At 52.5% G+C, this 14,522-nt stretch overlaps 1 protein-coding gene and 1 long non-coding RNA gene across 3 annotated transcripts in view; one reads left to right on the top strand and one right to left on the bottom strand.

Annotated features, from left to right (window-relative positions):
• Tmem63c (transmembrane protein 63C) overlaps nucleotides 1–14,522 on the top strand; it is a 99,661-nt gene that overhangs the window by 76,660 nt on the left and 8,479 nt on the right. For both annotated transcript variants that reach the window (XM_010645568.3, XM_033766697.1), the window contains exons 12-25: nucleotides 847–920; nucleotides 1,507–1,587; nucleotides 1,692–1,815; nucleotides 2,336–2,469; nucleotides 3,801–3,923; nucleotides 4,357–4,510; nucleotides 5,673–5,779; nucleotides 6,849–6,935; nucleotides 7,444–7,509; nucleotides 9,948–10,110; nucleotides 10,282–10,387; nucleotides 10,790–10,957; nucleotides 12,484–12,593; nucleotides 14,036–14,104. In XM_010645568.3, the coding sequence (XP_010643870.1) occupies nucleotides 847–920; nucleotides 1,507–1,587; nucleotides 1,692–1,815; nucleotides 2,336–2,469; nucleotides 3,801–3,923; nucleotides 4,357–4,510; nucleotides 5,673–5,779; nucleotides 6,849–6,935; nucleotides 7,444–7,509; nucleotides 9,948–10,110; nucleotides 10,282–10,387; nucleotides 10,790–10,957; nucleotides 12,484–12,593; nucleotides 14,036–14,104 (1,566 nt within the window). The remainder of the gene's footprint in view (nucleotides 1–846; nucleotides 921–1,506; nucleotides 1,588–1,691; nucleotides 1,816–2,335; nucleotides 2,470–3,800; nucleotides 3,924–4,356; nucleotides 4,511–5,672; nucleotides 5,780–6,848; nucleotides 6,936–7,443; nucleotides 7,510–9,947; nucleotides 10,111–10,281; nucleotides 10,388–10,789; nucleotides 10,958–12,483; nucleotides 12,594–14,035; nucleotides 14,105–14,522) is intronic.
• Nucleotides 13,596–14,433, bottom strand: LOC104877175. The gene is made up of 3 exons (XR_784533.2): nucleotides 14,355–14,433; nucleotides 14,008–14,122; nucleotides 13,596–13,904 (listed from the first exon to the last, which is right to left on the bottom strand). It is a non-coding gene; the product is annotated as an uncharacterized LOC104877175 (long non-coding RNA).

Raw genomic sequence — 14,522 nt, forward strand, 5'->3', positions numbered from 1 at the left:
TTTTTTTTTTTTTTTTTTGGTACGGGGGATTGAACTTGGGTCCTTGTGCTTGCGAGGCAGGCAGCGGAACCACTGAGCCAAATCCCTGGCCCTGGGATGGTTTATTTTGACTCACAGTTTAGGAGGTTTCAGTCACGATGAGGAGACTCCATTGCCTTTTGTCCTGCAGCAAAACAAGGTGCCACAGCAGGGAGGCTGCTCACCTCATGGCACCTGGGAAGCAAAAAGAGAGAGGAGGAAAGGGGCTGGGACCCCAATGGTTCCTTTAAGGCACACCTCCAAGGACCTGAGACTTCCCATGAGGCCCACCTCTTAAAGGTTTCCACAAATTCCCAGTATCACCAAGCTTGAACCAAGCCTTTAACTCATGGCCCTTCAGGAGACATTCCAGATCTAAACCATAGATTGCTCACCATAGCTCCCCTGTGCTGGCTACTGTTACGGATTTCGCTGACAGTGAGGGGCTTTGTGCTGGAAGGGTTGGAACGGCACAGGAAGACCACAATCGCTGCAGTAGCTGCATCTGCAAGAAGTGGTCTGAGCAACTGTTTTCAGCCATGAGCTGTGGTCCTCCACCTGGCCCTGTCTGCAGCCTCTGGCTTTCCCTCCCTTCACAGCTGTCTGTGTCAGGACCCAACAGCTGGAACACAGAGAATAAAAAAGGGCACAGTTTGCTGACCTCAAGCCTGCCAGGCTCAGCTGGGCCAAAAGGCCAGGGAAACTAGCTCAGGGCTTACTCAGCAGGAAGGCTCTGGGCATCAGGCAGAAGGCCTGTAGCCCAGGAGCAGAACGAGTTCCTGTGCAGATGAGCACAGCCTTCTTTCTCCATTTTTGCTCCCCACCCAGGTCACAAGGACATTAATGATCACCTATGTGCCCACGGACATCCAGGACCCGGAGATGGTCATCAAGCACTTCCAGTAAGTGATGCAGGCAGGCTTAGGTGTGCATCCCCGTGTCCTGATTACCACCCCTGGCCCTCATGTGGTTTTGAACTGGCCCAGGATGGTGGGGCTAGGAACACCCCTGTGCCCTCCCTGGACTCAGCTCAGTATTGGCTTTTCAGATGGGGTGGGCCACTGTGGCTGGAGCAGGGTTCTGGATTTAGGGACGTCTGGCATAGCAGGGGTGTGAGGCTCCAGCTTCCGAGCTCAGGGAGCCCCTGCACCATGGCTGTCTAGGGCCCAGCATCTTGAGACGTCTTCAGTGACCCCACGCTCCTGGCCTAAAGGAGACTGTCCACTGAGCTTATCACCTCTCTGTGAGCAGCTCTCTCCTGGATCCCTACTGGTTGGAACTCATCTTTGGCCCCGTTCTCAGTCATCTAGGGAGGATGCAGCAACTCAGATTACCAGGGTCCAAACCCTGAAGGTAGCTCAGCCTTCAGAGCAAGCTCCAAGGCAGCCCCAGGCAGCCGCACCACCCAGTGCCCTGGGCTATCCTCCTGGGGAGGGGTGAGCAGCACATCCCCAGCCCCACAGGCTCAGCATCTGTGTCTGGCTGCAGCGAGGCCTATCCAGGGTGCATCGTGACCAGAGTCCACTTCTGCTATGATGTCAGGAACCTGATCGACTTGGATGATCAGAGGTGAGGCCTCGCTGGGGCCTGTCAGGATCGGGGCTGGGGGTGCAAGGGGAAGGTGGGGCTCTGCCGGGCCCCGATCCACAGATCCTCATTGCCTGTGCCGACAGGCGCCATGCCATGCGGGGCCGGCTCTACTACACGGCCAAGGCCAAGAAGACTGGGAAAGTGATGATCAGGATCCACCCCTGTGCCCGCCTGTGCTTCTGCAAGTGCTGGACCTGTTTCAAGGAGGTAACTGGCTGGGGTGTGGGGGTGGCAGGGAGGGGACCCCTGAGCATGTAGAGGAGCTCAAGCCTTTTTTGGGGGCCATCTCCAGGGACAGAATGGCCAATACACAGCAGGCTCCCCATGTTACTCAGACTCCCAAAGACATAGGACAGGTCTGGTTGAAGGCCACAGGTCCACCTAACCCCCAACCAATAGGCTAGAAGGGGTCACGGGACTTGGACTTCAGGGCAGCACTGGACTCCAACCAGACCAGAAAAGGAACTGCCTCCTCTCCTGACAAAGCTGTGCATTCTCTTGTCTCTTTGGGATTTACCCAAGTCTGAAACTGGCCCCCATTCCTGCTGTGCCTCACTGTGCCCAGATTAGAGGAGGGAGCGAGGGGCAGAGTCAGCCTTTGGCTGTTCTAGAAGTGGTTTCCAGGCCAAGCCCCTGCTTCCAGGCTGCTGAGTGGACAAGTCCCCCAGTCCAGCAGAGCCTTCCTGGGACTCTGGCCTCTGGCTCTGAGGGCCGCCTCTTGCCCCAGGTAGATGCAGAGCAGTATTACAGTGAGCTGGAGGAGCAGCTGACTGATGAGTTCAATGCCGAGCTCAACCGTGTGCGGCTGAAGCGTCTCGACCTGATCTTTGTCACCTTCCAGGACACCAGGATGGCGCAGCGGTGAGCACTGTGCCAGTGGCTTGCAGCCCCCTCCTAGCCCTACGGGTGGGCTTCTGCTTCTCTCCTCCATCCTCTCTGACCCCATTCCAGCCTAGGTGAGGAGACAGAGCCTTCCTCCAGCTGCCTGTTCTTAGCGCCTCCCTGCTGTTCCTGGTCAGCGCCATCTTGCTTCCCAGAGTGTGGCCATACCTGTTTACTCAGCTGCTGGGGCCCGGCTTGTCTCCCAAGATGCCCAGGCCCTGAGCTCTCACTCTGCATGTCCTTGCTTCGGTACAGAGGTGGTCAGTGTAGCCTTTGACCTCTTGGCTTCTCTTCCGGGTCTTGCTAAGAACGATAGTCATTTTTCCCTTATTGCCACAAGTGAGAGGATCAGAAGAGATAAGCGCTACTTGCCCTTCTCTCCCTTCTGTTGTAGGCCTTCCCTAAGTCAGAGCCCTACAGTCTCCCATGTTCTGCCCCAGCCCGTGGCAGCCTCATCTCAACAAGGAATAAATTAGGTCCACTCTGGAATGTTCCAGAAGGATCCTCAGGACCGCACTAAACAGAGGGGAGCTGCAGGATCAGTCTCTGAAGGATTGTGGGCCTCCTGTCTGGATGGGATCTTGATAATGCATAGCATTGTCCTCATGACCCCCCATCCCTGTACAAAAACAGTGGAACACCCTAGGTTTTAATTTAAATGATGGTGCACAATTTTACAAGTCCCTTGTACTCAAACTTCTTATCTGTGCACCGTCATTATTACTGTTTGCCCTGTTCACCTCCCATAGGATTGATAAGGGATATACATAATCTATTTAATATGTGTGTTCTATAAAGCCATGTGCCTACGTAAGATCATACTGTTCATTTCCTGAGACATCTCCACTTGGTAGCAAAGATCTGAGGCTTAATTGCTGCAGACTGCGAGTTAGAAGGTCAAAGACAGGGCTCCAACACCAGCACCACCCTCTTCAGTTACATCTCAAGGTACTTCAATTTAGGAATCTGCAGTTGCAATTCTATTAATCACCAAAGCACTGTGCCCGACACGCAGGAAGAACTCAATAACCAGGAGCTATTGATAGTAAGACGAAGCTAAATGAATACCTTCACATCAACCTCAAAGGAAGAGCACATCTCTGATGCCCCTGCTGATAGCAGCAAGGCAGAAACCGAGAACAGTGAGGCTACCTCTTTCTGGATGGTCCAGGCACCCTCACACGTCCCTTCCCTGCAGCTTTGGGGACTTAGGAGCTATCTCCAGCGGCCCTAGGATCCTGTTGTGTGACCCTTCAAGGCCTGTCCTCCCAGCCCCAGACCTCTGTGTCCTCCCCCTCCCCTCTCTGCAGCGTCCAGGAGGATTACAAGTACATCCATTGTGGTGTGCACCCCCAGCAGTCCTCAGTGACCACCATCGTCAAATCCCACTACTGGAGGGTTGCTCAGGCCCCACACCCAAAAGACATCATCTGGTAAGCTTTTTCTGTCCCTCCACTCTCCTTCAAGCTGTCCTCTGAGCTTGAGGAAGACAACTGGACAGCCTCCCTCTCCCCTGCCTTATTGCCCCACAGGGAGGCCCAGTGTCATTCAAATACAGTTCCCACTGGGCTGTCCCATGTACTTCCTGAATGTCACAGCCTCTGCACACCCTAAGCTCACCCCACGAGCATGTAATGTACCTAAAATGTCTCTCCTGCAGGAAGAGCCCAGATCCATCTGTGAGATACATTCCAAGCCATTACAAGTGGTGTGACTAAGGGGAACCCGGGGGCTCTGCAGGAAGGTCTGGGTCCATTAGACCAGGCAGCCAGGATCCAGAGCTGGCATGCAGGAAAGAGCACAAGGGCTCTCGCTAAGGGCTGGACCCAGAGTCCTAAATGCACCTCCCTCTTCCATCCTCCCCAGGAAACACCTGTCCATCCGCCGCTTCAGTTGGTGGGCCCGCTTTATTGCGATCAACACCTTCCTCTTCTTCCTGTTCTTCTTTCTCACCACGCCTGCCATCATCATCAACACCATCGACATGTACAACGTCACCCGCCCCATCGAGAAACTGCAGGTGCCTCCTTTGCTCAGGCCAGGCTGGGGGCCCCAGGGAGATGAAGGAAGCACACAGGCGAGGATGGGATGGGGAGCCCACGTACTGCCAACACGGCGGAGGTGGAGCCGTGTCGGTGCAGAATAGAGCAGCTTCCTCTGCTCTGAGTGGGATGAATGTGGGCCATTGCTCATCCTAGCGGCAGGGGCTGGAGAGGGAAGAGAGTGGAGGAGCTGCACAAAGGTCCTGGGGTGAGTTTGGGGGAATGGGCGGTCCAGTCGGTGTGGGCTTAGAGGGCTCTGTTAGATCAGGTCACTCTGGACCAGGCGGGGGTACAGAGGGCAAGGCAGGTGTGAACATCTCCGGTCACCCCAAGTTGTCTATGACTGAAATGTCCTGATCTGGTTGGGGTAAAGAAGAGTGAGATCAGTCCCAGCATAGCCCTTGGAGAGGAGGGACCTCTGGATCCGTGTCCCTCACCTCCAGACACCTGTACGCCATCCCTGAGGTTAGAGGACGCTCCTCCTGACAGGCATTGCCCTGCAGCCTGGCCCACTTCCAGTCCTGCAGCCTCAGTGCTGCTCTGATGAGCTACAAGGCCCCTCCTTCCACATAGCCTCTTCCCTCTTCCCAGCAGTACACACACACACACACACACACACACACACACACACACACACAGATATACACAGGATCAGTGAGCCACATCACTTCCTCTGCTCCTTTGCCTCCCTTCACAATAGGCCCCAGCCACACTCTCATGGGCCCCCCTGCCTTCCCTGGGGAGTCCCCTTCCCCACCCTCCCTGCACTCGCCCGCTCCTCATGCAGTGTCAGCCTTGTCTCTCTCAGCCGTTTTACATGTGAGTGGCAGCAGCTGGCTCTGCTGTTAAGAGTGAAGTCAACAGGGAAAGCTCAAGCTGCCTTTCCAGTGACCGCGGCATAGAAGGCCTTGTCCCCTGGTGACTCCACTTGACCTTGGGATGTCAGCCTCTTCCTCTCTCTGACCAAGTAGACTCCTGGCCAGGGAGGCCCCCAAGAAAGTAGCCTCAGGAGCAGGAGGCCTGCTCACAGTTTGAGCTGGAGGTGGAGAGTCAGGCAGGGGAGAAATCAGGGCAGCCTGCCAGCGGAAGGGGCTTCTTGCATTGACGTCTCTCCTGCCCCACTCCCTTCTTCCCCTGCAGAGCCCAGTCGTGACCCAGTTCTTCCCCTCCCTGTTGCTCTGGGCCTTCACAGTGATAATGCCTCTGATGGTCTACTTCTCTGCCTTCCTGGAGGCCCACTGGACCAGGTAAGTGGAGGCCCCTCCTTTCCCAGCCCTTCTCTTTCCCCCAGTCTCCCCTTCCCTATGCCCTACCAGCCTGGCACTTGGGCCTCCATCTGGCCTAAAGATTAGAACTGATAGAGGACTCTTTTGATACCCGAAGCCATCCCCAAAGACCAGCAGGAGTTTTCTTTATGGAAAGACTCCTGTTTCCAGGACTCTAGCCTTCCAGATGCTGATTAGGGCCCTAATCTAGGGGAATGAGGCCCTTCTTGGGCTACTCCTTCAGCTCCAAAGCTGTATACTGATAGTCTGGAGCTGTAGGCATGGGCCAGGTGGTGCCAGGAATTGCAGGCTGGGTGCACAGATGAAAAGACTTGCTTGAAAGAGTCAGGTAAGTAGCTGTAGCCAGAGCACAGGAGCTGACTGTCAAACTGATTGTCAACACATGTAACCCACACAATGCCAACATTTAAAACAAACGGGAGATGTTTTGTTCTTTATCCTGACTCCTGCATGGTGGCAGCTAAGTGGGTAGAAAGTATTTTTTGTATCCCAAGCAAACAACACTGCTTTGGCCTGAAGGCTGCATGGTTCTCAAAAGTCTTTTCCTTGGGGGCTGGGATAGCTCATGGTGCTGCACCTGCCTGGCAAGCGCAAGGTCATGAGTTCAATCCCCCATACCACCACCAAAAAAAAAAAAAAGTCATTTCCTGCACCAAAAGTTCCTATCATTCTAACAGGCAATAAGCCACAGGGGCTGTCCTATCAGAAATCCTTGGTGGCCTTTTCTCTGGCCAAGAGCAAGGCTTGTTTTGATTATTGAGGTTCTGTAGGGATTCCGTGTGTCACTGCTAGTGTCTCTTTGATAAAGTGATATCAAATATATGACATGTGTGTCCTTCCTGCCCTTCCTGTGCCCAGGGCAGGCATCACTAGTTGATCACACCATTCTCTCCTGCTGCTCCCAGATGCAGCACAGCTCACAGTGCTCTAGGAGAGGGCACTGGTATGCTTTACCGAGCCACTTTCCCAGCCCAGCTTTCTTCCCACCCGTCTCACACCCTGATGATCTCCTCTCTCCGTTTCCTTCCAGATCCAGTCAGAATCTGATCATAGTGCACAAGTGCTACATCTTTCTTGTGTTCATGGTGGTCATTCTGCCCTCCATGGGACTGACCAGGTACTGCACCCTAGTTATCCCCGCTCTCCCAGCCAGGCTCACCCTAGAGTTGAAACAGCCTCTTTCAGACGCCACAGATGATGGCAGTCCTGTGCCTCTCATGGGTGTAGCTTGAGCGGCCACTGTGCAGACTCAGGCCGTCGGCCAGGAATTCTGCCCTAGCTGGCTGGGAAGATGTCCTGCCAGCTGGCTCACAGTCTGAGGCACTAACACAGCCAGGGTTGTGCAGAAAGTCAGATGAAGCAGAAAGCCCCGTGGGAGGAATGGCTGGTGAAGGTTTGCTGAGGAAGGGTGGCCTCGTGCTGGAAGGCCAAAGGGTCAGGGGCGGAAGGGGCCAGCAGGAAGGTAGAAGAGGGGCAGTGTGGGTGGGCCGGCTAAAATCGAGCAAGGGTCTTACAGATTTGAGCTAGAGAGGATTGAAGAGGGGAAGCCAGGTGAAGAGAAATTGAATCCTAGGCCTCGGTTCTCGTTTTGGTCACTAAAGGGCTGGCCTTGTTCTTGCTTCTAGTTTGGACGTCTTTTTACGCTGGCTCTTTGACATCTACTATCTGGAGCAGGCGACCATCAGGTTCCAGTGAGTACGCCTGTATGTAAACCAGGGCTGGGGGTGTCCACACCGCAGGGTGCACCCTACCCTGCATCCAGCACCCGCACTGCTCACAGAGGTGTAGACAAACGTATCCGAACGCTCTCATTACTTTTGCTGCAGACTCCTTTGGCAATCTGGTAAAGCCCCCCAGGGACTCCTTTCGGAATGTCTGTGAAATCATAGTGCCGTGTGCCCTCCTGTAGCGCTAACATTTGCACAACTATGTACAGTATAATGTAAAATCCAGGAAATTGACGTTGGTACAATCCAGAGAGCTTATTCACATTTATCCAGTTTTACAGGTAGTCTGAATGCAGTATTTAAGTGCACAAAATACATGGGTTGGAAAGAAATCCAATTATACTGAAATACAGTTATCAAAATATTTTTACAATTAAACTTGTTAGCGCATCAGTAACAAAGCCATTTTAAATACAGGCAAATTAGTTACATTTTATTGTTTTAAAGATTCAGTGGGTAATGTGTGGATTGTGTTTAACATCTAGCTAGTTTTGATTTTCTTTTCTTTCTTTTTTTTTTGGTACTGGGGATCGAACTCAGGACCTTGTGCTTGTGAGGCAGGCAGCAGAACCACTGAGCTAAATCCCCAGCCCTTGATTTTCTTTTTTTATGGTTACAAGGGTTGAAAATCCCAAAGATAGGTTGTAAATGACATGAGGCTCCCATAGCACAGGCCAAGAACCAGAATTCTCCAAGGTTTTTACATTTAAACTATTATTGTAATAAAGTTTTATTTTTCCTAAGATGGACAGGTTCATCTTTGGCTAGGCAAGTAAATATCTTCAATACTCCTTATATGTGAGAAAGAAAAGATTTGTGAGTTCATGGTTCAACTAGGATGTCATCAAGACACAATAGTTTTCCCTATTAGCGTACCTTTGCAGTACCTAATGATCACAGCTCCTCGCGGGGAGTTGGCACAGGTACACAGACACCCTAAGTCTTTTTCCATCCCCTTTCCCTCCTCCCGACTTCTTTCTCCAGCTCTTGATCTCTTTCCCATTTGAGAAAGATCTATCTCCCTATTTCCTGTTACCTCGATTTTACTTTGCCCTTTATCTATATTTTAGGTTCCTCATTAAGAAAAAGTCATTTTTTAAGGAGTTCTGAAATGCATTCCTGGGCTCAGTTGTATCTTTTTTTTTTTTTTTTTCTGGTACCGGGGATCGAACTCCGGTCCTTGCGCTTGTGAGGTAGGCCACCGAACCGCTGAGCTAAACCCCTGGCCCTCTTTTAAAGGAAGTTAAAAGTTGTATAAATGGGGATACGAGGAAGCAAAAGAGACGCTTGAGTCACCAAACTTTAAAATACTTTGATGATTATATTTCAGTACGATTGGTTTTCTTTGCAGTCCATGTATTTTGTGCACTAAAGACAACATTCAGATGAATGAACGTCAGGTGAATTAATTGCTCCCAGATGAAGTTGCCCAGCTATGTCAAGCACATTCTCCTGTTGACAGGAGAACTTTAATCATGTGATTTAGCAGCATGTCTCATTCCTGCCATCGTTTTGAAATGGTGACAAGCACCACCGAAATGCTGATGAGCACAGAAGACCTAAGTAAGATGTCAGCAATGACTATAATGTGATTTCAACTGGTGACAAAGTTGCAACAGCTAACATTCCACGATTTTTTACTTTTAAAATTTTCTCTCTCTCTCTCTCTCTTTTTTTTTTTTTTTCCGGCAGTACTGGGGATTGAATCCAAGGAATGCTGAACTACATCCCGGGTTCCCCCATCCCCTCTCTATTTTGGAACAGAGTCTCACTGAGTTGCCCAGGCTGGGCTTGAACTTGTGACCCTCATGACTCTCAGTCCGAGTAGCGGCACGTACCGCCCCACCCAGCAGTTGTGCCACATTCTTAATTGAAAGAACACTAAATTTCAAATAAATATTAGTGAAAATAGAAATGTAACTTTTCCCATTTAAGGTCTTAGGCTTTCGGAACTGAGGTCAGACACCCTCGTTTGGGAGCAAGCCGTGCACAAGTCTCCACACACCCCCACCATCCGTGTCTCTGCTCAGAACTGCTTGTTAACTTCAATTGGGTCGAGGGCCTGTGTGTGCGCCCACACGCACGGGCACGCGCACAGAGCCTGCATCGCCTCACAGCAGGGAACCCTCTAAGAACTGTCTTCTTAGCTGATTAGGTTGTGCAAACATCACTGAGGGTACTTATGCACACCGGAGCGGCTTCAGCCTCCCTAGGGGACGTCGTCTTACGGGAACACCATCACATATGTGGCCATCGTGGGCTGGCATGTTGGTTATGTGGCACATGACTGTCTATGAAACTTTACTCGCACCTGTAACTCCTCCGCTGTTTTTCTCTTTGTCTCTTTCTCCTGATGTCTCCCCTTGTTCCTATCCCCTGGACTGTCACTGTCTTCTGTGCAGGTGTGTGTTCCTGCCGGACAACGGCGCCTTCTTTGTCAACTACGTGATCACCGCAGCTTTGATCGGCACCGGCATGGAGCTCATGCGCCTGGGCTCGCTCTTCATGTACAGCACCCGCCTCTTCTTTTCCCAGTCTGAGCCTGAGAGAGTCCACATCCGGAAGGTGGGGGCGGGTCCTTCCCTGAGTGCAGCCCTGCCTGGGCCTGGGAGGGGCCTGCTGCATGCACCTCTGGGTGCTGCAAGTGGCGCTTTGTGGACTCCAGGGGTGGAAGGGAAGCTGCCTCCAAGCCAAGGGGGCCGGGCGACCTCAGATGACCCCTCCCTTCTGCCCCAGAACCAGGCCATAGAATTCCAGTATGGACGCGAGTACGCGTGGATGATGAATGTCTTCACCGTGGTGATGGCGTACAGCATCACTTGCCCGATCATCGTCCCTTTTGGTGAGGCACCTCTAGGCGAACCTGGGGCTACTCGCTTAGACTGGGAGGGGGAATGGGGTCCCACAACCCCGTACCACCTCCTAGAGCAAGCCTATGGTGGGGAGGTGTTGGGGCAGGGCCAGGACAAGGGGGCTGAGGTTGGATGGCTGCTGAGACTGGATGCTTGTTGAATAAATGCACGGGTGATTGACTTTTCAAACTGAGCAGGCAAGTTCGATTGTGGGGACTCGGGGGAAGCTGCTGGCCCCAGAGGTCAGCACCACAGGGCTCTCGCAGCCTGTCCTTGGCCCTCACTACTCTCATAGCCCTGAGTCTGGTTTCTTAGGCCTGTGAGGACCATGGGCAGCTCAGGTCTTGACTGTCAAAGTGGCCACTGACTGGGTGATCGTCTTCGGCCCCTAGGACTGCTCTACCTGTGCATGAAGCACCTCACAGACCGCTACAACATGTACTACTCCTATGCGCCCACCAAACTGAACGAGCAGATCCACATGGCTGCGGTCTCCCAGGCCATCTTTGCACCTCTCTTGGGTCTATTCTGGATGCTCTTCTTTTCCATCCTTCGAGCAGGTAGGTGCTGGATAATCCTTCCTCTGCCCATCCCACTGCTCTGTGAGTTCCTCGACACCAATGCTGTTAGAGGGGAAATGAGAGACCTTGCTCGTTGGACATGGCCAGGTCCATTGACCTCTACAGGCCAAGTATGAGCATCTGAGCAGAACTTCGAGGTGAAGTAGGGTCCAAATTGTATGGATTTTGATCTGAGCAAGAAATTTCATGTTCCTTCATTGCAGGGCATCCCTCAACTTTCTCCCCTCAGTCACCCATGCCAGCAGGCAGCCTCTGCCCTTCCCCTGGGGCACTTGATCTTAACTTCTCGGGGAAGAGAAGAAGGGGAAGTATTTTCTTTACTCTCAGTCACAGTGACCTCAGTAAGGAGCCAACTCTGTCATTTGTATGGTTTATCCATTTGTCATCAGCCCTAGGTTCTTATCCTGCTAGCCTTTCCCTTCCACCTAGCAGACAATTTTTTCCATACTGCCTTTTGTCCGAGGATAAAGCACTGTATGTTCATTAGCAAAAACAGAAAAACATGAAGATCCAGTTTTAAGCCACCCATAATCATACCTGGAGCCTGATGTCTGTTCCTCCCAGACCACCTCCTAGGCAACTGCCCTGGGGAGGGGAGCAAACCGAGAGGGAGTGGGATGATCCACTCTTGCTTTACCCACTTGTGACCATCTGTGGTGTAGCCCAGAGTCCTGCATCCCGAGTTTCCCCTGAACATTCTGTGCTGAGCAATTTCCTGCATTACTAAGAGACTGAACACATGCCTTTCAACAGCTGCATTAAACGCTACCCGTTTTTGTCAGCCCTCCCCTGCTGGATGCAGAGGCTGTTTACCATTTTGTGCTATTTCTCAGTTACCGCAGTGAGCATCATTAAGCAATCACCTTTGACTGTAAAGAGTGATTTTCCATCTTCATCTAGTGAGAAAACTGCTGCCATTAAAAAATGGACTCAATATTTCCACCTGAAATGTAAATTACTTTTGAATTCTGGATTGCTTCTCAGTGCCATTTGCCCAGATAACTAAGCATGCTCACTTTGATTGGGCTTGTGGGGGAAAAGTGGGGGTCAAGGCAGAAATGGTAACCCAAAGGCACTCCCCTGGAACCATGGGTAACAGGGGTAACAAAAAGGCTATGCAGGGCCAGGGATTTAGCTCAGCAGTTCGGTGGCCTGCCTCGCAAGTGCAAGGACCTGAGTTCAATCCCTGGTACCCCCCCCAAAAAAAAGAAAAAGAAAAAGGCTATGAGGACAGGCACTGACCTGGATACTTAGGTCAATCAGAACACTTTCTTCATGGAATCCACAGACGCCAAATTCTACGCTGGCCACACAGAACAAGGCTGGTGTCACCTCAGGCTCACTGATCCTGTGGTTCTTGGAGGGGACTTGGGGAAGCGTCTCTACCCCAAGATCAGAGCTCCTATGGAGGTGCCGGGATGGTCCCTAGCATCTGTCAGCCGGGATTCCCCACCCAGTTCCTGTGCTGGGGACCCACAGCCAGCGCCTCTTCTTCTCTTCCACAGGTTACCTCCACAGCATCACCTTATTCTCACTGTCTACCCTCGTAGCGTCCATGATAATCACCTTTTTTGGCATTTTTCTGGGGAAGCTGAGGACATCCTCTGACTATGAGGTGAGCCGCCAATCTTCCCTTCTCCACGAACTCCCCTGGCCCGGAGAGACATGGCTCCGGGACCCGTTCCTGGCATAGGCTCCAGAGCAGCACAAGACCAGAGGGTCTGGCCTTTCTGATTGTGGGCTCGGTGTGCATGTGTGCAGGCTGATGCTAACTTGGGCAGGCCCCCACCAGAAGACGCTGTGCTCTCTTTTCTACCCCGATGCCTCCTCCAAACAGCGGGCAGCTGGCCTATTCCCCTACCACATGAGTCCAGTCCAGACTGAGCTGTGAGAATCATTCTGAGGGCCAGAGGGCTGAGGTAGAGGATGGAGCAGAGTCTGGAGGCAGGACGGGCAGTCAGACAGTGCCTGTACAGCTGGGGCTCCGGAGGTGATCCGCCACCGCCCCTGTGGCTCTTTGCCAGTGGGGCCCAATCTAACCTTGAAGCCACCTGGGAGAAGGGAGCCAGGCCTGGCACACAGAGCCGTGCAGCCATGCTGTGTGTCTACAGCGGCATTTCCCAAAGTGGGTGTCTGTACAGGGGCACTGGAAGGATTTCCAGCAGACCACAGCATAACATTGCGCCTTTTGTGATTATGTATTTATTTTTCTAGTTAACTATCTGCGTATGGCAGCTGGCACAGGTTTTTTAACAGTGAATTGTTTCCTTTTAAAATGAATGTATATAAAGAAAAGAAAGTTGGCTTTAAGTACTGCTGCCCTGCTGAGTTGGCAGAGGGAGTCTTAGAGGCCTCTCTTCTTTCTTCTCTTGTCTCTGTACTTGGACTCTGGGCACAGGCACCCACCACCCTTTCTGCCTGGCCTCTTTTGCTTCATCGCTGTCCAAATGGTGCTTGGATCAGCTCTGTCTTCTGCAGTTTTTCAGTTTTGGGATTTGTTTTGTTTTTTTTCCAGTACTGGGTTTGAACCCAGAGCCTTTGCACTGTTATATTGCCAACCTGTTATTTAGTTATTTTAAAATTTTGAGATAGGGTCTCGCTAAGTCACTACGTAGCCCAGGTTGGGCTCAAACTTGTAATCCTCCTGCTTCAGCCTCCCAGAGTGCTGGGATCACAGGTACCCAGCTAACTGTGTCTGGTACAGTGAGGTGGCCATCCGAGTGTCACTCTAGGGCAGGAAGGTGGCAGAGAACATAGAGCAGATTCGTTTGGCACTCCTCCCAGAACAATGGAGGGGGCATCCAGCCAGAAACAGGTGTCAAAGCAGCCCTACCTTTCTACCCTAATTGCAGCTTTGCTTACTTGCTTGGGAATAGCACATTCCAGAGGGATCCAGCCTTCTCTCGGTTGTTTGCAGAGCTGAGGTCTGAAAAGACAAGAGAGAAGTTGAGTGCCAGGGTGGCCCGGGCCCAGGTGTGGGTGCAGCAGGCCCTGGGTGTGGAGCAAGAGCTGTGCATGCCATGACCCACCTGCTCACTGCCTGTCTCCCTGCTGCAGCCGGAGGAGGAGACCCAGACGGTGTTCGACATGGAGCCCAGCAGCACGTCCTCCACCCCCACCTCCCTCGTGAGTCTTGCCTTCACCCTGGGGACAGATCAGAAGGGCAGGGCCTGAAGGGCGGGGTCAATCCAGTGATGATGTGGGGGCATCTGAGTTCACTGCCCACTCTGGGATTGGGGAGGAGCCGGCCCCAGGCTCCCTCTTCTGACGCAGCAGGACTTGGCCCAGGTCCAAACGCTGCCGTGGCCCTGGCTGAAGAGCCAGGAGCGAAGACCTGACACTGCCCCAGCAGGCACTACAAGGCCAAGGCACTTACAAAGGAGGCAGCCAAAGAGGAAGTACGGGGGGAACTCGATGTCAGAGACCACTTTCGTGTAGACGCAGGGGCGTGCTGGGGCTTGGCCTCGGGACTCCAGGCTGCCTCCAGGGCGCAGGCGCAGACCCAGCTTCAGGGAGCTATTGGCGACACCGAATGGTAAGGCAG

This window comes from Fukomys damarensis, unplaced genomic scaffold, assembly GCF_012274545.1.
Source record: "Fukomys damarensis isolate Sample0158 unplaced genomic scaffold, DMR_v1.0_HiC HiC_scaffold_21, whole genome shotgun sequence".
In the NCBI taxonomy this organism is placed as follows: domain Eukaryota; kingdom Metazoa; phylum Chordata; class Mammalia; order Rodentia; family Bathyergidae; genus Fukomys; species Fukomys damarensis.